General features: G+C 32.9%; 2 protein-coding genes across 5 annotated transcripts in view; both read right to left on the reverse strand.

Annotated features, from left to right (window-relative positions):
- Positions 1-17,641, reverse strand: part of LOC120345514 (uncharacterized) — a 54,394-nt gene extending 36,753 nt beyond the window's left edge. For 3 of the 4 annotated variants that reach the window (XM_039414989.2, XM_039414990.2, XM_039414988.2), the window contains exons 1-11: positions 17,491-17,641; positions 16,844-16,920; positions 16,643-16,700; positions 6,090-6,194; positions 5,656-5,749; positions 5,454-5,489; positions 4,938-5,021; positions 4,572-4,712; positions 3,936-4,011; positions 3,204-3,304; positions 1,787-1,959 (exon numbers count right to left, since the gene is read on the reverse strand). In XM_039414989.2, coding sequence (XP_039270923.2) covers positions 1,787-1,959; positions 3,204-3,304; positions 3,936-4,011; positions 4,572-4,712; positions 4,938-5,021; positions 5,454-5,489; positions 5,656-5,749; positions 6,090-6,194; positions 16,643-16,700; positions 16,844-16,920; positions 17,491-17,573 — 1,028 coding nt within the window. In that variant the 5' untranslated portion in view covers positions 17,574-17,641. Of the gene's footprint in view, positions 1-1,786; positions 1,960-2,545; positions 2,563-3,203; positions 3,305-3,935; positions 4,012-4,571; positions 4,713-4,937; positions 5,022-5,453; positions 5,490-5,655; positions 5,750-6,089; positions 6,195-16,642; positions 16,701-16,843; positions 16,921-17,490 lie in introns of those variants that run through there. The other variant, XM_039414991.2, reaches the window with a different exon arrangement.
- On the reverse strand, positions 17,632-25,242 carry LOC120345513 (uncharacterized). The gene has a single exon (XM_039414987.2). It carries the CDS (start codon positions 25,043-25,045, stop codon positions 19,529-19,531), a length of 5,517 nt encoding a protein of 1,838 aa, XP_039270921.2. The 5' UTR covers positions 25,046-25,242; the 3' UTR covers positions 17,632-19,528.

The raw sequence follows: 25,242 nt of genomic DNA on the forward strand, positions 1-25,242 counted from the left end.
ACGTAATTTTGACGGATTTCCACATTGCAATGACTCGAAAACGAAATGCAATTAATCATCCTTTTTTAAAGTAAATTACAATAAAATCGTGCAGATGGCATTTATATTTTAACCCAGCCAAATAATAAAAAAATTTTGCTTTCAAATATTATTCAGTGTCCATGTATGAAAATAGAAAAATAAAACGTGTGGGATTCATTTTAAAAAAATGTGCGACGTCGTTGGCAAGAATCTATCAAAATAAAGGAAATGGTGCCACAAATGTATCATAATATTGTCAGGCTCACACTGTGCGGTTCATCATTAACTTTAACTTTGGCGCACGCCGTAATTCAAATGTTTTTGCAGCAACAAGTAATGCATAATATAATCCCATTGTCCTGCAACCATGATTGGCAGAAATGTAAATAATAGGATATCAGATTGCGGACATTCACGCACAGCTGCAGCTTTGCGACGCTACTCTGACGTGAGAAAAAAATTTAGAAAAAAAAAAGCGAATAATGCTTACTTCGCCTTCTTTATGTAAGCATTTAATTGAACTTATATCATTTAATCACCATTTTTGAAGTATCACATAACATTAAATGAATTTCCTCGCTGAGTAAAATTACGGAATAAGTACGGTATCTTCCGTGGAAATCATTATTTTAAGCAAGTTAACATGCATAAACTCCAATAGTTGTATTAGGTAAAAGAATAGTATTGACAAAAGATAGTATTCCACACTGTATCGTCATAATGATGGTGGTCTTAGTAAGTTTCTAGTGCATAGATTGAAGTAAAGTTTACTAAATATAAGATCAATGGTAAGGAAGTATCGTGTTCTGTCACTCTCATCTATCTACTCCTCAAGGTTTAAGTCGTCAAAACATTATAAATACAAAGCAAATTGAGCATGAGAATAGAGATTACTGGGAATGTACAATACACTCTCAATAAAATATATTGGGAAAAGAGATATTTTCACATTTTAGTTTTTTCATTTCCACATATATTATTACAGGGTCAAAAATTACTAGAACAAGAAATAGAGTTCAGCATATATGGTGAACCCTGACCTCCATTAATTGATAAAAAAGTGGCTTGACAATTCAACGTGAAAGATGTGTCAATGAAGTGACTGGTGGAAAAAGGTAGTAACCATTTAGGCACATCTCAATATTGCCTTAAAAATACTTACAATCATAGATCATGAAACTTAGTTTGAATTCTTTATGAGTATAATTTAAATAAAATATGAAAGTGAAATATTTCAAAATACGACAGGAACAGCAAAAAACGGCAGAGTGTGGTGGGTTTTTAGCAGGATCCTATCTAGCTGCTGATGATGAAAATGTCTTCCTCTACAGCTCTACATTTTTTACAAGAAAAAATAAGTCCTACAAGGCTCCCACACAACTTTTTGTGCTTTTAGAAACTCAAAACTCAATTTTGAATTTTTTCTGTATGAAGTATAATGCCTAACCTTCTGATCTCTGAAAAAATGGTTTATTTTAGTTTTATCTGAATTTCTGAAAACAACAAAAACTGACAATTGACAAAACCATGAAAATGAGCCAACGCTAACAATCATACTTGAATATCTGATAAGTGAAAAAATGTTTGAGCAGCTGCACAAATTTCAAATGTTACATCATGTTGAACCTATTGTTAATAGGTCATTGTTACCAAAAGAAACAAGGAGGTCGATGCCCGGGAAAACATCCATCGAGGTACAAATAATTAGTAACAAACGTAGGCTTGATAATAAAAACAGAAAAATTATGAATTGAAAAATCCATACCTATCAATATCGTCTGAGGTATCTGATTCTTTATCCGAAACAGGTTCTGTTGACGTTTCTTGGTCCTTACGTGGTGATAGACAACATGATTTCCTAAGGGCAGTGATCCATTGGGCCATGTCATTATATGAATCCGCACTCAAATAGTATGTTTTCATTCCAGTATGCTCAACCTGAGTCAAGAATAGTACATTGCATAGAATTATATTAGAATTATATTAAGTAGTGCATTGGAAAAGATAAACACAGTTATTTATTATAGAAAATATTTATTCTTCAAAGTGCTATAAAACAACTGATAGTGACAGTACATAAATTTGAAAAAGTGTCATCAGGCAAACAAGTGCAAGAAATTATAAAAATAAAAACGTTTAGTTTATGTTCACATGACTGACTAGAAGACTATGAAGATCACAAATGACTTAAAATAAATACAAGAGGAGATGATTGTTACCACATGAAAAACAATTGGAAACAGAAGAGATTCGACAAAAACGAAAATTTGACATAAAATGTAAACTAAGGTAAAATGAAAAACATTTATAATTTGGTATTGTGATGGTGAGTAAAACGCTCGTAAACTAAAAAAAATGAAAGTTAGCATAATGAGGCACATTCTGAGCCAAATTATAAGTAACTGGCCAAGAGGGACCCAAAATGAAAAAATAGTTACATCCGAGGTTTGTGAAATGAAATGAAACATGCTAACAAAATGAAGGCATTGATGGAAACCATAAATGTATTTGAAGCACTACTCACTACTGACATCTGGTGGACTGCTTAAGTTTTAAAAAGAAAATTATTAAAGTCAAGATTAAAGGGTATTTGCAGAAAAGACACCCTGAAATTAGCCCTCAATAATTATGATTTGGCTACTTCAGGCTATGAGTGCATTGACTCACAAAAAATCTACTCTTAGGGTATACGAATTCTTCCACACAATAATAGTGATTTTGATTCACCATTTTAATAGTTCAGTGTAAAATTGTTCATATATATGCTGTGACTGTATTAGCTTATATGCAAGGTGTGGTGATATGCACATCGAGCTGAGTGTTAGAACATGATTGCCATCACACCTTCAATTACCTTGCGTGCGTTCGCCTGTTCTAATTAGGTCTGGAATAATTATGTGAGAGAGGATAGCTGGACTCCTCGCTAACAAGGGGTGGTTCACAATTACCCTACTCTGAATTCCTCCATGTGACGTCCATGCAACTTAAAAAGAACTGATTAACTAACGCCATACCCAGCTAGCATGATCAGGCCACTAGATGAGGTCTTGGTTAATCATATGATTAAAGTGTCCTATTGTTTTCCCCCTCTAGATAGATTTGGTAATCCTAACCAATAGTCTGAATCTTCAACCAACCATCCAAATATGATAAATCACTAGAACCTACACCTGCTTGCTCACCTTGAATGCATATTTACGACTTATTTTATCTTCGGCAGTCATTGTGCTCACAGTGTAGCTGGGAAGAATGATATTTCCCAATATTTCATCTTCTTTAGAATCTGGATAAAATGAAGAATTCGCTCTAGAAGCTAGTCCATAGAAAAGCTCATGATATTGCACATTTTAACAAAAATAGCTTTGAACAATCGCACAAAGAGTTGGATTTGAGGCTTCAGTGTTGAGCGGGGCAGTTACATTCCTATGGCTTGTTTATTAAAGTACTTTTCTGGGAATGGTGTTAAATATAATTACCGGTACTGAAAATTCCAGAATAACAAGAACCATAGAAAATATTCGGAATCAACAAAAATGTATTTAGTCAGGGTCATACCTTCATGGAAAAGAGTCTCAAAACTTTGAAATTTATCAAATGGACAAAAGTAGATTAAACAAATTAGTAGGAAGAAAATGTTAGGAATGTTCTTCACAATGAGAAATTGCCTGTAAGTCAGGGGTTCCCACAGGGGCACTTGGCAAGACGGTCTCTAATTTGCAATTTTCTATGTGGACATGTTTGGTAATTTATGTTCGTGCTTTCGAAATGTAGAGCCAATGAACTTAAAATTTACCCTTGGTTGAGTATTAAACTTTGAGGAATAATAAATGACAGCAATTTAATATTAAGGTATTTTCCAAATTCGTCAAGTCTGTAGTCTTGAAATATATTGAAATATAGGAATATAAACATACCTTTATAGTAATACAGACAAAAGTCAGCGAGAACAAACCACTTCTTTCTCCACATTTTCATTTTACCAGTGCTGTCCTGTATAAGAATAACAGCAAAATGAATTACAGATTGGTTCGTATTGTCAACTTGCAAAAGTTGATCCCATCCTTTTTCAGTAAATTTGTTTGACAAATGAAGTAATTATAAGAAAATATGAGAGTTTCATTCTATACAATCAAGGATGGGATCAGATTTTTATATTCATTCAGGAAACCCGATTAGACGGCTCAATCATATGGTAAATTACAGACTCTTGTCCAAATATGTAAGAAAATAGGTAACCAGTTATTTATTTCATATTTATGGAAAGATGGCAGAAGGAAGGTGCAACAAATCTGCAGTTATGTGAACCACCCTGAGATGGCAGGTAGTCCTCCCATCTTCTCTCACACAATTACATCCTGCGGAAACGCAAGCCTGCATAGGATAAATAAAGGTGCGATGGCAAGTGTATTCCTAACATAAAGCACAGTGCACCAACAGTCTAGCCATCTAACACGACTAAAGCAATTTCTACATTTGCTTAAAGTGAGACAATTTCATATTTCAATAATTTGATACATAGGCATCTGTTGGAAATAATATTGAATTCTCACCTGTTTATATAACCATCCCGATTTTATTACATTTTGCTTCGGATCTCGCCATGATGCCATCATCTTTGATCTCATACTTCCTTTACTTTGTGTCGATCGTATACTAGTTGCAGATGTGGGTCTGGCTGATTTTGTTTTTTTCTGAAAAAAAAAAGGAAGTTAAACAACAAGAAGAATAAATTCCAACCAGAATGTATTCAAAACAACTCCTTAAAGAAGTATCAAATATTTCAAGCATATAGTCAATTATTTTATAGACCTTGCAAAATTTGAGACCAAGAATTCCTGGTTGGACAAAAGGCAATAAATTCAGCTAAATTGCAAAAGTCAGGAGGATAGCTCATTTGTACTGGTCGGTAAATTTACCTCAGGTTTCTGTTTTTTCTCACGGTGCTTTTCTTTTTTCTCTCGGTGCTTTTCTTTTTTCTCTTTCACTCTTTTAGAAGGTTGCTGGAAAAATAGGAACAATAATATTTTAGCTGAAATTCCATATGCAAATTCATTCTAAAATCCAAGATCAGTATGTCACAATGTTTTTCCACATCCAATAAACTTTATATTTTAATTATTGAGACCATTATGACATGTTTTAGCTGTGGTCAATGTGGTCCTCAAAGCAGTTTACATTGCATGATTTCAATGTTATACCAGAATCATACTGGTGTTATCGTTAACAAAATATATTTGTAATTGTAATTTCTAAATCATCAAGTATGAATATGAGAATGAGTGACTTCAATTGCAATTATAATATAGGATAAAATATAACTTCTTGTCCACAATGAGAATAAGAGAAAAATGGCCAATATCAAACAATAAATCATGTTCGTAAACGAATGAGTATTTGTGACAAATATCTTCCATGTATGACAGAAAGCTTACCTTAACTATTTGTTCTGGTTTTTCTCTTGCTTTGCTCTAAAAATTAAATATTTAACACAAGATTATGCTTCGTTTGATGTAAGCTGGAAGAAATATATGTTAATAGCACTCAAAAAAGTTACCAAAAGATACCGGTATCTAAACTCTATAGCGTGGATGTGATTGATGAGATACTGATTAGAACTAAGATATATATACTCACACTGCTTCTTCTGAATATATTGATGCCAGATCTTTCGAGAAAAGAGGAATTTCTGCGTTTTTTCTTTTCTTGATTAATTGCTTCTGTACTGATGCTGAGAAGCCAGAAAAAAAACTATTTTAGAAAATAATAATACCACATATGTCTGAAATATATCGAAGAATATGTACGATAACTCAAATTAAACTTTTATTTGAGAATTTGAAGTACAAAATACAGGCATGGCAAATCAAAGATCTATTGGTTGCGAAGAGATACCTATGTTTTTTTTACTGAGTAATTCTGCATATAACTGAGGTTTTATCCGTCTAGAAAGTGTTATTTCCATAAAAGCAATTCTGGAATATTAGTATACCAGGTACTGTGATTGTATGCATTCAAATATGCAAAAAGCTTAGAAAATAATTTCTAAACAAAGTAAACAGAATACCTACTTTTGATATAAGTGATCATTCGATTTTACTTTTGGTCGTTTCTGAACTTTAGATTTTTCATCTGCGTTGTCTGGGAAGCTAAAGGTGGTTAACCCCTTGTTGTGACTGAAAAAGAAAATTAAAATAAACAAAATGCAAAATTCGAATAATAATAAATGCTATTTAAAACTATATGACTATATATTATACATGGATACTAATAAATTCTGTTTAATAGGTTTTGCAGAAAATGACTTGAATGTACAATTGTTAGTATTCAGAAATATAAATGCACAGGAACATACAAAAATCTTCTTCGTCTAGCTTCATCATAGCTCCTTTAAGATGATCATGTACAAATTTATCACAGCTATATTTCTAACATCACTAAAGAATGTAAAAAAATGACAAAATTTCTTATATTAGTGAGAATGATCTTAAGTTAAATGCTTGGCTGTTTCTTTCGTCAAAACCATTTGATTTGTATGCAAAACAAATCTAAGCAGTAATTTGATCAAATAAATAAAAAGACTTATGTAACATGACTCATAGTTTCATAGGTTAATACATGGTTATATCTGTATTGACAGGCAGAGATTTACTTATGGTACAACTATTATACTTGCTTATATATACTTATTACATACTTCCTTGCAAATGTTTAAAATATTGCACAAGTTTTGATAAAGAAAAAAATTATTAATAATGAAAACATGGCTTTAAATTTTATGGGTTGGTAGTTGTTATGAAATTTCTAATTTCTGTCTAACAAGAAGTCTTCCCCCAAGAAAATTAATAAAATAATTAAAATGTATGCCAACTATTGTGCGTTTAATGTGCAAATGCTAATTCAATAACATAATAATTATTTTAAAATCATTATCACATATGTATTGATAACCTGAGTTATGCTCAACATGCTTTACATATTACTACCTTGCAAATTGTTTAAAATCTACATTTCTAAAATTAACAATAACAGAGACATTCATCATTCATTCATCTCTTCATATCTCAACATATTAGATACTAAATCAGAATTATAATTCCCAACAAAGCAATGCAAACATAATAATATTCCTGACAAATAATCCACATTGTGACTACTCTAACAATAGAGGAAAGAATGAGTACCCACCCAAAAGTAAAACACACAATAAACCAGGCTCAATATTGACATTGTGGGATACAACACTATCAAGAGACATGTCTGGTTCCTGTTAGTCTGTACTCAAATGTGAAGTAATTGTACAATGAAATTTTGCAGCCAAATTCCAATAGCAAGAATTGTATATTATCTAATAGAAGTAAAACCAAATATAATCAGTGTAATTTAAATTAATAATTTTGTTAAGAATCTACAATAAAGCTAGGTGCTTTATGGTATTCATTATTTTATATAAACAATCGATTATCTAATACAGGAAATAATTCTGTGCAATAGATTGGCATTAGCATCAATTAAATTAGTGAAAAATTGAAAGGCACTCAAACATCTCTAGAGTGTGTCTTATTCGAATATACCTAGTCTTCAGTACTCTGAATGACCATATTCTAGTTTCCGTAAATTAATATTTTGTAGGAATTATATGATTAAAATGAAGGTACAGGGTGTCCATAAAGTATGTTTTTTAAACTGTAAAGAGAGTTTATGAACACCCTTTATAATGGTCCAGATTTCAAAATTCTTCATTCATTACAGTAAAGTACCGGTACTAACGATTAAGGATGTTTATACAAATATTTTCTAGTTACTTTTAGCAAATATTGCAGATGATTTGTCAATAAATGATCAAATATTAAAATTGATCAAACTTAGTTTTGGTGAATAACTGTAAATGAGTTGTAACTTGTAACACTCAACCTAATTGAAGTCAACATAATATATTATTACAGGGAATGCAAAGTTTACCTCCAAAGCATTTTAATGGAAATTGGGGCTGGTAAATTAAATACAGGGTGACAAAAAAATGCATCAATTTCTCGAGTATTTCCACGAAAATGGAGAATATTTATTTAACACCTAAACTTTGGTTTATGCATGATTTTACCCAAAAGTTTTATTATTCTAAAACACTTTGAACAAAAAATATGTCCTCTTCAAAATATCAAATATAAAGTTAGCTAAAAACTGAATCATTAGCATGTTTGAGAACATTTATAAACACAATGAAATGTTAGATAATTGGAGAAATATTAACCAAAAGATTGATCATGTCCAGATCTACATTTTTGTGAATTGAAATTATATAGGAGTTGATTGAAAACAAGATAACAAAAGAGTAGCGGCTGCTATTTTGCTACACTGGCCGTTAAATTTCAAAACACTTCTGTTGAATGGAATGAGAGTTGTCCTTTCAATTTTATCAATTGTTTGAACAAAGAGAACTGATATTGAAGCGAATACATTGAGGAGCGTGTCCTTTTGAATGTAAATAAATGTCAGTATTATAACGTTTTGATGACAAATTATTGATAAATGAAAACATAATAATATTGTTTTTATGACGCTTATTAATGATATTGATCAAAAGCTTTTTTATAAATTATTATACACTCAAACAATGGTGCAAACCTATTTTATATTATTTTACTTTTAAGACTATTGTCTCAGTGATTGGTATAGCCTTACAAAGTACATCAAGCATACAAAAAGGTCATCCATAATAGATTTAATAAGTAGCCTATATAAGGTATATTAATGATGTAAAAAATATAGGATAACACTATACAATGTGAGACCAATTCCTACAGAACTCAATAATGAGGGTGGCTTACTGTGCTATCAAAATATAGAGAAAATTTTCACTAATCACAATTTCAATTAATCAAAATTTCTTGAGAGTCAAAAAGGTTATATAAAATCTCCTCTAATTCTGAATACCAGATTCTGAATAAGACTCACAAACAAGTAAATAGTTAGTTGTGAATATATGATTGTTTACTTCATTAAAGTCAGTGACAGTTCACAGTCACATATCTCTAGAAACATGCCAACATGGCAATTTATGCTTACAAAAGGTTAGCATGAAAATCCAATATAATAATATAGAAACTCATGTATTATAAGGGAGTGGTGTATATGGCTATGTGACAGGCTTCTATTTGGCATTTGAAATATCCCATTAAAATAACATGGTTGTGTGCAATTCACAGTACTAAATTATGGCGTTCATAATTTTGGCCCAAAACAAATAAAACTACCGTACTAGACCAGTTGTACTGTAAATTAGCATGACATTTGCTATTTACTTTTGGTACGAAAATGAGAAGATTTATTCCATCATGATCAATGTTCATATTCAAAGAAGAAATAAAGCAATATTCATCAACCCAATAACGTCAATAAACTTAGCTGGAAGGTATGTGTACAATCATCCTATCATATTTTTAATAAAAATTATTTGAAACTTTGCAATGTGTTTTGGACTGAACAATACAAACGTTCTATTAAAAAGTATCCAAGTTTCAAAAATATATCTTCAAGAACTAAAAATATATAAACAATAAAATACTGTTGACTATAAACAGTACTACAGAATTTTACCGATGATAAATCACCAATTAATGGGCTACACTTCGTGGGATCAGGGTTTAAAATTAGATACAAACAAATATAAATAGAAGGAAAATAGCATATGCGATATTGCAAATAACTTATTACCATAATTATTATTATGGGCCATTCTAAGCAACTGTTGAATCTCATCAATTTTTTTTAAAGTGTAGTGAAAGTTATAATTTTGTATTTTTTATATTAAAAGACTGCATTCATTTCACTGAAAAAGTTGAAATTTCACCCAGGTTTTCGATGATTTACACAAAGTGGCCTGAATTGTAAAAATTTCGATATACTCGGCATGTTTTATGATGACTCGTAACATGAATTGTTTAATTGTCTGGTGCAGTTATTCAATTCCAAATAGTTGCATTGGACTGAAGTCAATAAAGCTTAAATGTTTGCAGTGCTGTAGGACATGTCTTCACCTATTTAACGATTTATTACCAGGATTTTAGGAGATGATGTAGGCGGCTGTTCCAAAGTGGAAAATGTCCTGTAGTGTCACATCCTGTATAGTGGTGGACCTGCGGTCCCGTAGTGTCACGCTATATTTTGCTATATTTTTAACATCCACTAAGTACCAAAAGTCTTGTGTGTAACTTTTATGCAATTATGTTTAAACACCATAAAGCAACTGATTGGACAATGACACAAAACATGTAGCTGGAATGTAAAAATATATTGCATCAAACAACACGCAAAATTTCTGGAATTTTCCTGTAGAGTCACTTGGAATAACCCTTACACACAATTATTTGCAGATCTAATATACCACAAAAGAGAAGTACTAGAATAGATGGAAAGAGCATTACATCCTACTGATGACTAAAATTTATATGTTATTCTTTAATAAGCACTAGATCAGGGGCCGGAAAACTGCAGCCTGTGGACCAAATGCAACCCACGAGCAAATTTTTTGTGGCATCAGAACAACTTCATTTTCAATGCATAAAAACAGAAATTCCTCATAAATTTATTATCTGCGGATATATGTCGTAACAATAATTTACGGCGTTCATTTTGTACATGTCAGTTGCCGGTTTAATTGCAAACGTGTCGTGCCCACTGTCAGTAGTAATTAACACAGATATAAAAGTTGCACTAGAGATGTCAAACCCCTATCATCAGATTCCAAAAATTTAATTTATCTAGAGATTGTTGTGTTCAAAAAACCACTTGAGCAAAATGACAAACTTTAGGTTTCAAACCTCAAACCTTCTGTAACTTATACATTTTAAAATACAGACACTCTTTTACTGGAACGACAGACTTTGCAAACATGCACATACATTACAAACATTTGCCTGTTAAAAACACATAAAATAAACTAACTAATTTTGAGATAAAACCACATGTCTCATAGCAAAAAACTAGATATCACCGAACCCTTTCCCCAGAAATATATTCCATAGCACCACAGACATACATAGACTTCTTATTCAGACCCACTTATGAAATTGTCAGACAATATCAAGGTATTCAACATGGCGTTCAACATTCAGTTCACCACTTCACTTGATTGTACTTTTAACGGCTTATTACCAATTGAGTATTGTATATTTAACATTGTGATTTAATCCTTAACTTGAGGTAAATTACATAAAATATAATAGGGCATGCTTGTCAGCCATTGTCAAAGTCATAATAAGTATATAATTATACTAAAATGTTATTAAAGTTTCACTTGAAATAAAACAAAATGATTTTTCTTTTCTTAGTTTATTCAGTTTACTCACTATACCCAACTATTTTTTGGTTATTCGGTGGCTAAGGACATAATATAAACTCACAATCACACCTTTCTCTAATTTAAAATCTTGTAAAACTAAAATAGTCACTGGTCCTTCAGTTTTTTAGAATGTAGGCCTGCCTACTTGAGTACTTTACTATAAATTAATAGTTGAATGTGGTCAACTAAAAGCGACTAAAATAAGCAATTGCATCCAAAGCAATGTATGATGATGTGTCTTTGACCTCCTAAATCCCACTTAGTCAATAACACATCGACTAGCTGTGAGGGACGCTAGGCTAGGTTGCCTTGATCCCATTTTCTCATTTAACAGTCATAAAAGAGTGAAAATGAAATGTCCACGGCACAAAAGGGGTTAACAAAAAAGGGTGGAAATACGTTACAATCGGCATTAATATCCCTCAAACGGTCATCACCACGTTCCAAAAAAAACTAACAATGGACACAGGTGTTCAATGTATGATATTAGGAGTTGGCTTATCAACAACGACGATTAAATAGCAACTTTGATATCGAGATCAACATGGACATTTGGTAAAAGTATCATCCACCTGACACAAAACCTGCTGATTTGTTAACGGACACTTCTAAAGCTAACCGGAAGTGAGTTTTAATAACCAGTAAAACGAATAGTAAAAAAGCGACGACATACGACCATAAGCGTTTGATGAACTGTTCTCAATATACGAATAAAATCGTACAGAATGACTTAATTAAATGGCTATAATAGCAATATATTGATGTTTAAACTATTCTACTAAACCACTACTTTTATAATTGAACATTTTCTGAGATTGCGCTGGACAATTTGACTAGATAAAATACCGATATACGCCCAATACTATGCCCATACGCCCAATACGCAACGTGCTGCCGAACACGATTATGAAATAATCATATTCGCATCTGGCTTATGTTTAGTTTTTAGGTTACCGTAATATTGGTTGCTTTCTTCGATTCAAGGTATTCATAGCTGATTAACATGTCCGTTGCCATAACTCTGCCCCAAGGCTGAATAAAGTTGATAGTTAAGAGATTGTCGTCGGATTATAAAACAGTCCATGAGCAAATATACAGAATAGGTTTATGATGTATGACGCTTTCACGCTTACGTTCATTTTGTGCTCGGTTATGTACGTAGTATAATTTGAAACGATAATAATAAATAATAATAAATCATAATAAATAAATGATAATAAAGAAGCAAATGTTTCTTCCGTTCTTAAGAACGCAGGTCGCAGAAGACACTATCACAATAAAAATACAATAGCAAATATTTAACACAGAAATCTATTGCTTACGCATATACAGAAATTGTTATCTGGCAAGCAAACGCCATATGGGCGCGGCGACACAACTCAGTCGATGGAAGATGATTTGTATAATTGAGAAATTATTTTTCATTCTCCAATCGCGCTTGGTTGCAGCTTTCTGTACCTCGCGCCGATTGCAAATCATATTAAAATCCAAGAGAATTTGCTATGATGAATTTTAAGAATTCAAACTATAGTTTACACCTCAGAATACAATCGTGACTTACAAAATTGTGAAGTTACCCAACTGGGACTTTCACGTTTGCATATCAACCTATCCAACTGAAATTTTTTATTCCACAAGTAATCTTCTGATCTTCACTTTCACAAAAAATGCAACGTACGCACCTGTGATGATGCGTCTATAAGTGTGAATGAACCAAAAACGTAATGTCGCCGCAACAGCATTAGCTGACATACAGGTTTTTAATAATCAAAAAATTAAAACACGAGTAAACATAAAATAGCAGAATGCGATGAAATCGCCCCTCGATATTCTCATTTTAATCTACTCGCTGACCTCTCACATCAGATAAATAAACGCTTCACATTCCATGACAGCTCAACAGCATATAAGTCACTGTTTGTGTGGGAACGATCGAAAAATCGTTGTTATAGTCTAGTTCTTCGCCAGAGGGAATTTTTTCCTATAGGCGCGACTTTATCCTTCTAAATCTCACAATAACAATCCACGAAATCGTCTTCGTGGGTATATTTTTATACGTGATGATGTGATTATCATCAGTTGAACACTGCAAATGATCATGCTCACAAAAATACTTGATCTCCGAAAATATTGTTTAGCTTAGAACATGTTAGTTTATTACCGACACTTATTCAGGATGCTTTATAGTTGTGGCTACTAGATACGTTTGTAATCGGTAAATAGACTGGAAAAGATCAGTGAATTATTGGACTTTTCAGGAAAGAATGAAGATGGAAAAATAATAGTAAAGCAGTGGCTTTTATTTGATATTTTCGTATTACGATCTCTTAGATGAAAAGTCATATCGGGCCGAAACGCAAAAAGCTAAAACGTGAAATTAGAACAGGACAACTTAGGATTACGTAAAGACCGTAAATAATGGCAATAACCCGTTAAACATTGGTGTTGAAATCACATATAATCATGTGTGTTTTAATCTCTCGTATCTTTCAACATAAAATATCCCGGAGACAATAAACAAATTTAGTAATAGCTAGCATAGGTAAATGCGGTGCATAAAGTCGTGGGCTCGCTCCCTCGGGGGAAAAGGAAACGTTTTCAGGAAACTTCAGCGGATATTGTATTTCTTATCATATGTATTCGATTAATTACAAAATCGGTGTATTTATTTAAAATAGCAGTTAGCAGTATTGTAGTGAAGGCAGGACCTCAGTTTTGTAAAATATAGCGAATGTGGATATTAATTACCATTTCAAAAAATAAAAATTCAACTAGGAATAAATCTTATTAAATTTTTTGTAATAGATTTTATCACAATTCAGAAACTTTCGTATGGTACATAAAATCATAGTTAACTGAATAAAATCATTTTTGACAAAATTTTTGGTAATATGAGGTCGAATCAGTACAAAATTAAAGTTGGCGTTTCTCATTAGATTATACGACATTATAAAAACCGAAAGAGATAAGGCGAAAACAGATTTAATGGGGCGATAGGCGAAACTTAATTTTTCACAATTAAAGATCACAAGTAAGTACGGTATGTTCATATCTGAATAGTTAGCTAATATGGAATATGATGTATTTAGTATGTATAGCAAAATCTTGAGAGGGTCATATCTTAATATGCGAAATTAGTTACAATTAGGAAAAATGAAAAGTTTTACAAAAAAACAGTAATTTTGATTATCCGATTTCCCGCCCTCGAATATCCCTTCAACTGAATTATTTAGGCATCCCAAAAACGATCGTCAAACGCTATCCTTACAAAACACTATCCATGAACACAAATTTTACTTTTTTGGGGTTGACAACTCAATGACAAGACTTTTCTATCGTGTCGCACGCGTTAAATCATTGGACATACAATAGACTTGGTTCAGCAAACAGCGCTCCAATAATTGAAGTTTAAATCAAGTTATATTACGAACGAAACGCTGAATGTATGAATGGGCATAAACTATACAATATGGAGATTTAGGCAATACCGCTGATATTTACGACAGAACTTTGACGTGAGACAATCAGACAAGGCAACATTGCCATCGCGTGATTTAAATCAAATTCAATGCCACCGCGAGAGCATATCAAATATAATATACATGCGCACTTGAACAGCATCCTTTGAATGAGATTGATTATTCTACAACTCCGTTAGTCCAGTTAGTTGAAATAGTTCAGTTGAGTATCTGACAAACAATGATGAACGGGCTGCATATACTAGTTTAAAACACCTGGTCAATTGTTCTACCGCATGTAAGCCCTATCGCACGGGTCCCATACAGTCATACACAATCAATTTTGATCGGACTGTAGGATAAAGATAAGTTTATCGCGGATTATCAACTTTACCAATTCTCGGGCAATTTGCAATAAAACAATCATTACATTATATTCACATTAACATCAAAACGATCTATCTCCCTTACTTTAAATTACTAGATATGGTTATCGTTTAATTTTGATTCTGACTATTCGAGACTATAATTTATTACATGAACTTGATATTTAATATTTAATTGGAGAGCGGTGAGAACAGGTCAGCAACTTTCTGCCGATTGGTTTTCCTCAAAATGATTGGAATTATACTGGACAGGGTATAATCCTTGGTAACTTGTGATAAGGGTTTTCCAAGTTTTTCTGAACGCGCCCAAGTCGAGCCATGGAATACCATTGGTAAATACGATCAGGAAGGCACCTTGGTGCCAATGTAACGCAAGGATGAGCACGTTGTTGACATATAGCAATGGGTCATTCATATAGAATATGTTTACTCAATATGTGTGGTTAAAACCAGCAGACACGTTTGACTAAAGTATCACAAACTATTAACTAAGAGAATATGGGAATATTTGTACTAAAAAACAAGTCACAGATAGGGAGACTTGGCCTCTTTGAATCACAATGCCTAAAAAATTTATATTGAGTTAAGTTACTAATTTGATTATTCATATTTTACAACCTGATTAATTCAATCCTACTAACATCATGATTTCAAAAAAATTTAAAATTTTGCTCCTCATTATTACATCCTTTTTGCGTTTCACTTGATATATTACTGGTGAAAGCCAAAACAAAGTTGAAATACGAAGTGACTGAAATGGAAATTCTAGAGCATAAAGCTATTAGGCTACAGAAGTTGATAAGGATCTGTTGCAGAAGACACTCTTTCTCATAATCATGTTATTCATGTAATATGGATAAACCAGGCTCAGTACAATGCAGGAAACAGGAAATATCAATATGGTTATATAGTACAAACAAACACTGTATTCCAGATAGTTAGACTTCGGAATTCATAAGCATTCTTGGGAGTCTTTGCGAATGATTCCATTCATGTTTCACTAAGGGGTTTTGATTGCTTTTAAGGCCTGGTACAATACCTTTGTGGTAAGTTGACACAAAAGACAAGATAACAATAGCATAGCAACGCGACAAAAGTCAATGATCTGGATAAAGAGCATCGATACTTGACTATAATTTAATCGAGAATAAAAACATGTGCTTCAGCTTTATTACTGTGCTATCCAAACTATTCTTGATTTCACTCAAACGATAACGAAGTAGTCAGAATGATATAGATTGTACCATAAACATAACACTTAACAGAATATCAATTTCTGACTATTTCATTCTCAGTAATACCCAACATACTCATCACTAAATAACGATCATAAAATACAACAGGAACGGTATACGAATACTATGCAAGCTTTTAAATCCAATCCAATACAATAATTTGGTCAATATCATTTTTAAACATTAATCATAAAACACTCATACTTGACATAATATGAACCACCAGTTTCTGTGAAGCCTTCTTCCCATCCTTTAGGCAAATCTGAAAAAGAAATTTAAAAGTTTACAATCTTAAGTAAAGTATTATAGCCTTAGTCGTGGTAAGATGCCGACATGATAAATATTTAATCAACAATTATAAAACTAGAAATCGTATTTGAAAACACTGGTCATGTTCTTTCATACCTGGTCTTGACCTCAGCCCACTTCGGACTGGTTTCCCCGTATCAGGATGTAACCATGTTGTCCTCTTTTCTTCATCACTGCAAGTAAAATTGAATATAAAATAAACCCATTATAATTTTCAGCAGTCGATAAAGTACCATATATCAGTGTTTTTCAACCGGGATGCCGCGGCACACCAGTGTGCTGTAAAATATTGTCAGGGGTGCCGTTGGAAATTCCCAATTTGTGTGTCTATGCGGTGTAGCGCCCGGCAGAGTAATCATGTAGTACTGTTCTATATCAGGTGGCAGCAGCAGGTGGCGATTTGTCTTTGTTTTTATTTGATTATTATTCAAGATGTCCAATTCAACATCTTTCTTCAATGTTAAAAAAGCTTATAGTAACAATATAACACTTATATTGTGAATATTAGGTCTTTTCCCCATATTTTCAGCTCGTGGTGCGCCGCAGGATTTTCTCAATGAAAAAAGTGTGCCTTGGCTTGAAAAAGGTTGAAAAACACTGCCATATATGCATTACAGTATTTGATGCAAGATGACACAACAGTGCCACACAATTACCACTTTTTTCAAAGTAAATTGGTCAAAACTTCATTGGCAGAAAATAATCAAAAAAAATTGTCAACTTGACATAATTAATTGACATACTTAATAAAGAACACTCTTCCGTCATTGGTAACTCCAAATGTCCATGGTTCAGGAAGAGGTTCTTTCAGAAGATCCTCAGACATTTCCTACTTTGGTGTTGAAAATATGTCAGAGCAGTACACTTAAAAGCATTTTACTAAACTAAATCTAAAGAAAAATACATTTCATAATGACAACACACAACATAGAAGACACAAAATATCTATTAATCAGCTACAGTGCAAGAGTATTATAGTACAAATCAATTGAAGAAATTAACCACTAAGTAAAAAATGAGTAAAATTGAACAAACTTTTTGGTCATTCATTACGGTAAGTTGGGTTAATGTACAAAAATTTACTACAGCGTTAAATTAAATCGAACAAAAACCAAAAAGTAAGAATAAAAAATAGTTACAGCCACTTACAAATTGCATTCAAACTAATTTGGACAAACCGAGAAAAAAATGGGATCTTAACTTATGTGCCGTGGAATATACCCAAGTTACAATATTCAAGCAAACTCAAATCAATTAACATTTTTATTGAAAACTACGTTGTTCACTAATTCAAAATTAGTAGAATGGCTTAGTTGTAAATTGCTGCTGCTTTAATATCTTGAGACAAGCGGTGAAGTAATTTCACAATCCAAATTGCAGAAAATTTTAAGTATGAGGATTTTTCAAGGGATCAGATGCTTTAAACATACATTATTACATAGCAGGGATGATGAACCTTTTCAATGATTTTTAAGTGAAAATGTGGGTTGTGGATTCACGCAACATCAACAAAGGGGAAATTTTCCGTTCCATTTTTTAATACAATTACTGGTAGATTGAACTAAGGCTGCTTTCCTACAAATGTATTTATCACTGATAATATGCAATAATTCAATTCTTGATGGGTCACTGAAAAAACACGATGAGTCACTTTGCGAGCCGCAAGTCATTGGTTCAACATCTCTTTTGTAAAGTTTCAAATATAGTGTTTCATTCATATTTATACAACATTAAATTCTTAAATACATATCATATTTGGAAATATAAAAAAGTTTTTATTACAAAGAGAGGAAGATGTGTAATAATATCCATGAGATATATACGGGTACCCCAGTATAAAAAACACAATGAATGAACGAAATATACAAATTGTCTATTAGAATTCTATAACCAGAAAGACACCATAAATGAAAATTCTGAAATGCAAAAATTGCATAATACAGTGATAGTATAGTAGTGTAGTACCGTGGATTAAAAAATAATATTTCTATATCTAATATATGAATAGCAGCAAATATATAAAATATACACTTTTTATCATAATATTGTGCTAAATATGAATAGAAATGAAGCATAAATATCACTGATTACAAAAATTTAAGAACAAAAATAAATGTCATAGGAAGATTCGTCATGATTTTCACAAATGTGCTTTCAATGTGTTGGCCAATTTATTTAACAATTATTAACAAATTCATATTGATATTTACATATATAGTACAATAGTGAAAGATACCAATAATATAATACAATTGATTCAATAACAATAATTTAATCATAAATCTGCAAATAACGTATTGAAGTTTTACATATTTGGTTTCATGAAGATGAGCTATCTACAATTTTTTAATAAAAGTTCAAAACTAAATCTGGAATAAAGTTATACAAATATTTTAAAATATGCATATACTTTTATACAACACATATCAGATATATACAGTTTTATAATACATCCAGGATTTGAATATCTGCTCATATACATTTAGTTTGGATTTGGAAATCATAGATGTTAAATTTACAAATATTTTTATCAAAATGATAAAAACAGAAGTGGAAAACAGGTTGAATTTATGAAAAAAATTTATCCAAAAAATGTCAATGTTTTTTTTACAAATTAAAAGGCTTGATTACTGTGTACAAAATGCATTGTTAATAAGAAGATAAGAAAATACAGCATTATGTTGCCAAAATGGATTTTTATACAATTTTTGAAGAAGTCTGTAATAGTGATGAACATAAAAAGTCATGTCATTACTGTATTAAAACATATACTTGTATGTGTTATCTTTGAAGAAAGCTGCCATACATCCCTCTATCAAACATACGATCATTACCAGGGGAAGTACTAGGCAAATTTCGAGCCTCTAATTGAGCCTGAAGTTGGAAAATAGTTTGTTCTTTTCTTTCGATTTGGGATTCTAATGTTCGTCTGGCTGCAACTTCTTGTTCAACAATATTTCTTTGCCGTACATTTTCTTTGTTCAGATTGTTGAGTTGCTGATTTAATTGCTGTATTGAATCAACGTTTTGTTTCAATCGTCGATGTAAATCATCCAAAGAACTATTCTTTTCTGCTATAATGTTTTCTTGGTCCTTTTCACATTCTGCTAATCTATCACGAAGTTGTTTTATGAATGCTTGCTGTTCTCCGGAATGCCTTTGCAAAGCTTTGCTTTTATCAGCATCTGTGCTGAGAGTTGAAACAGTGGACTTAAGGCGAGCAACTTCATCTTCAAGTTGCCTTGAAAGCTGTTGCAAATGATCTCTTTCACTACTAACACGAGCTAGGTCCTTTGTTTGGTCGTGCAAACGAGCAGCAAGGCGCTCATTTGTCTGCTTTTGTTCCCGTACCCAAGAATTGACATTTTCAACAACAGTCTCACTTTCGCTTCTGAGTTTTGAGTTGTTTTCTCTTGCTTCTTCGAGAGATTTGCCAAGACCATCAACTTCATGACTAGCGACAGCGTGTTTCTCTTGTAGAAGATCTAAATGGGATTTCAGAGAAGCATTTTCTTGTGCATATTTATGAAACTTATCTTTTAAAGTAGAAAACTCAACTTTAACCACAACAAGTTGCTCTTCCTTTTTAGCCAATTCCGAAACAGCTTGTCTGTGTTTTTCTTGTGTTATGGAAAACTCTTCATTGATATCTTTCAATAGCTCTTCATATTTTGATGCCTCTTTCTCTAATTGTTTGTGAAGACTGTTAACCTTCTTAAGCTCTGCTCGAAGTTTTTGCAGTTTTTCTTCATATACTGCTACCTCTTGAGCCAAAGATTGATTATCGAGCCAAACTTTTTGTAGCTCAGCTTTCAAAGATGCATTCTTCTTACAACTTTGACCTAACTGATCCAATGATTCCTTCTGTGTTCCTTCAGCAGTTGAGACCAGCATATTAAGATCATGTAATTTCTGGGTAACTTCTAAAAACTGCCTATGACAATCCTTATATTGTTCTTGGGAGGCCTCAAGATCCTTTTGCAATAAAGTCATATTTTCTTCATATCGTTCAACCTCTTTTGCATGAAGTTTATTTTGCATTTTCATGGCTTCCATTTCACAAGTTTGCTCATTTATGACAAAGTCCTTTTCTTGTAATGACTCCTTTGCCAATTTGAGCTTTTGTTCTGCGTCACTCAAGGAATCTTGCAATCGAAGGACATGGTTCTGTGAGTCACGTAATTGTTGCTGGGTATCACATTTCTGGCGTTCAATTCCATCAGACGAAGAACGAAGATCAGACATTTGACTTTTTAATTTCAGAATTTCATCTGACAATTCTTGCTTATGCTTCTTCTCATTTTCTAGTGATTGCTGTAGAGTTCTGAAAGCTGAATCTTTCTCCTTCACTTGATGTTGGAGATTCCTTAGTCTGGCTTTTGCATCAACCGCATCTTCTTCAAGTCTTCTTGCCGCCTCATGTTGTCTTAAGTTTTCTTCTGTGCTGCTAGTCTGCACTTGTTTAGCTTCATCAAGGTCCAATTTCAGTTTGTTAATAGTTCTATCTTTTTCTTCACTAGCTTCAGTAGCAGCTTTACAGTTCTCACGTTTCTGTTTAAGTTCTGTTTTAAGTCTCTTTATGAGATTTTCAGCCTGTGCTAATTGTGTTACTTTGTCAGCAAGATCTTCCTGAGTTGATGACAAACTTTGCTCCATCAAGATGACTTTCTCTTCATGGTGAGCGAGTTCTTGTGCACAATCTCTATATCGTGATCTAGTTTCTTCTAAACTACGTACCAAGCCGTCCGTTTCCTTAGCTTCTTCCTGTCTACGAGATTCAAGATCTTCTTTATCTCTGGTGGCTCTATCAAGTTGTACTCGTAATTGATTGCAGTTTTCCTCTAATCCTTCAATTTCATTGTTTTTTCTTCCGAGGTTATCACGGCATGATGCAGATTCATTTTTCATTTTATCAATGAGAGAATCTCTCTGAGATATTTCTTGCCTATAACGCTCATTAGCCATTTTTTCTTGATTAAGTTGTCTTGTTACAGCAGAAACTTTTGCACTCTCATCTTCTTTTTCATCTTTCCATTTTTGTTCATCTTTTTCAATTTGATTCTGAATTTCATCGAGACTTTTCTCAAGTCTTTTGATCTCATCCGCAGAATTACTTTTCTGTTCATTCATTGCTGCAACTTGAGCCTTCAGTTCATGAGATGCTTTGTTATGTTCATCTATTTGCTGTTGCTTTTCAGCAATCTCTCCTTGAAGCTCAACAATTTCTCTTTCCATGCAGTTCATTCTCTCATGTTTTTCAGCAACACTTTCATTGTGATGAAAATGGGTAGATTGATAATCTTCCATCTCAATTCTAACCTTGTGAATTTCTTCTTCAGCTCGTAGCAATTCATCCTGTTTATTTGCTAATCGTCTTTTTAAATTAGCTGATGTATCATCATGAAGATCTAACTCTTGTTTGATTGCATGCAATTCATCTTGCGTTTTTTGTAATTCTATGGTGAGCTGTTCAATCACGTCTTCACATGTTGAAACTTGCTGTCTTTTTTCATTGTTTTCTTCTTGCACATTGGTCAAGTCAGCTTTTAATCTTTTAATGAGATCATCCTTCTGACCAACCTCTGATGATGCTATTTCAAGTCTCCATTCAATGCCTTGCAAGTCTTTCTCTGTGTCACTCAGTTTACCTATGGTTTCTTCATATTTAATTCTTATAGCGTTCAACTGCTGTGTTACATTTTCAAGAGCCGTTTTAAGATTTGCCGCATCATCTTCAGCGCTTGCGATCTGCCTTCTCATACCACAAGCTTCATCTTCTTTTTCTCTTACTGCATCCTCGTACTTTACAATTTCCTCCAGAGCATTTTGGTGATCCCTTCTTGCATCATCCAGTTCATTTTGTAAACGTTCAACCTGCTGTTTACTAGTATCAGCTTCATATTCAGTATCCTTCAATGCAATTTGTAAATTGTGTAATTCTTGATTCACCTTTTCAGCTTCGTCATGTGAAGTTTTGGCATCAGCGAGAAGATCTCGTTTAGTTGTTTCGAGTTCTTGTCTCAAGTGCTCGCATGATTTTGTCTGAACTCTAAGTTCTTGTTCACAATTGGAAAATTTTTTCTTCAAATCCAAAATATCACTTTTATCTTGTTTTGCTTGTGCATATTTCTGATCATTTGAATTTTTCAACTCCCTATTTTCGGATGTAAGTTGCCGTACATTTGCGTTCAATTTTTCAATTTCATTTTCGAATGCTTGGACTTCTTCTTGCATTCCATCATGCCTTTTTCTTAGAGTATTAATTTCATTTTTAAATTTTAAAATTTGTTGATCTTTACTGGATACTTCTTCCTGGGCTGTTTTATGTTTTTCTGCAAGGACAACAGAATCTAACTCCATTTTATGTTTGAACTCCCTTAGGCTTGTTAATTCTTTGCTATCAGTTAGAATTTTCTCAGATCGCTTCGCTGCGTCTTCACGTAGTCTGGCCACAGTTTCTTCCTGTTTAAGTAGTTCTTGATAACAAGCTTGGTATCTTTGTTGTTGAGTTTGCAAATCTCTTTCAAGCTCTGATATTAATTGTTCGCGTTTCAAAACCTCATCATCACCAAATCGTTGTGTTTCATTGAAATCCACTCTAGCTTTAGCAAGTTCATCTTCCAAAATCCGAATAGTATCAGAATTTTGGTCTGAGGTGGTTACCATAGCTCTGTATTTATCTTTGAGTTTCGTTGCTTCCACAGTTACTTTGTGCAGCATTTCGTCTCTATTTGAAAGTCTTCTGACAAGCTCTTTTTGTTGAGACTGTAAGTTTCCAATATCTTTTCTCTGTTCTTGTATAATTTCATTTTTAAGTTCAATTGTTTTATTAGCAGAATCAGAGGAATCTTTCAAATGCTTCATTTCAATTTCTTGTTGCTTGATTGCATCTTTCAAAGATACTCCTTCCCCTTCTGCTTCAACATGAAGTTTCTGAATATTTTTCAGCTGAGATTGTAAATCACGTATAGTGTCATCCCGAGCATGAATTTCTCCCAATGCTACAGAATGTTGATTTTGCAGCTGTGATTTCAATTTTTCATTTGTTGTGTATTTGTCATCAAGGTTTTTTAATTTGTCTTCCAGAGACATTTGTTCTAATTTCATTCTGTGAATCAATTCATCTTTACGAGCAACTTCACTACCAAGAACATCTTTTTCACTTTCAGTAGTAATTTGAAATGCTTGTAATCGAGCCTGTAATTTTCCATTTTCTTCCATTTGGTCTTTATACATGTTTTTGCTTTTTTCCAAGTTCATTTCTAAAAGCTGAACTGCTTTATCACGCCTGAATGTCTCATCTGAAGACTTGCGAACCTCTTCTTGGGCTTGAAGTAGATTGCCTTCAAGTTCAAGAATAGTATTTTCTCTTTTACTAAGTGCTTCATTGAGATCAGACATTTGTTTTTGAGTTGAATCTAGCAGTTCATTCGTCGATTTGAATTTTTCTTGATATTCTCGTGCTTCATGCTGAGCTTTCTCAAGTTTAGCAGAAAGCATTTTTATTTCTTGATTTACATTTTCAAAATTCGATTGCAAGTCTAACAGTTCATTCTTTTTTGTATTGTTCGCAAGTTGCAACTCCTTTTTGATAACATCATTATTAGTCTTCGCTTGAATTAAACTCACTCTGGATTCTTTTACTTCTTTTTCCAGAAAATTCAGATGAGATTTCTGGTCAGCTAATTCCTTTTTCAGCGCCTCACGCTCAAGGCAGATCTTATCATTCTCAGATTCGCATTCTTTGATTCGTGAATGAAAATCTTCATTTTCTTTTTGTAAAGATTCACAATCGCGACGCAAAGTCGCGAGAGCTTCATCTTTGCGTGATAATTCATTTTTCAAAGCTGCACTATGTTCTTGGTTTGTGTATCTACTATCATTGATAATTGCTTGAAGTGTCGATACCTCATCGTCAAGTTTTTTATTTCGAAGATTTAATCGTGAATTATCTTTACGAAGTTCTCTTATCTCCTCTTCAGTGACAGAGTGATTTTCAGAGTCTTTTTGCAGCTTTTGTTGCAGCATTACAATGGTTCGTTCAGCTTCTGCCTTTTCCTCATTACGCATAGTGAGGTCTTTTTCGAAGGAAGCCATGGTGACTTTCAATTGGTCTATTTTTGAATCCTTCATTGTGACATTATCCATTGCATCCTGAAGTGATTTTCTGCAATGTGTCAGCTCTGCTCTTAATTTGGATATTATCACATTTCTATCCATATTATATGCACCAGAATTCCTTGTTGGAGACCGTCTGGTGGGAGACCGACTATGTTGCCGATAATCTTGGTAATCCATTCTGCGGAGTTAGGGTTATCAGGTTATAAAGTTGAGTTAGATCCTGTTACACAGTGCACAGTGTCTGGTACTAAAACATTTTCTGCTACAATTCAAGTCATTAAACTGCATTAATCCCATTTATGTGTTTACCATCTCCAGATCTCATTAGTCATGTACGGTAGTCAGTTAGTTGACCGCATGAAATCCTACTGAGA

Source organism: Styela clava, chromosome 8 (assembly GCF_964204865.1).
Source record: "Styela clava chromosome 8, kaStyClav1.hap1.2, whole genome shotgun sequence".
NCBI classification, from domain to species: domain Eukaryota; kingdom Metazoa; phylum Chordata; class Ascidiacea; order Stolidobranchia; family Styelidae; genus Styela; species Styela clava.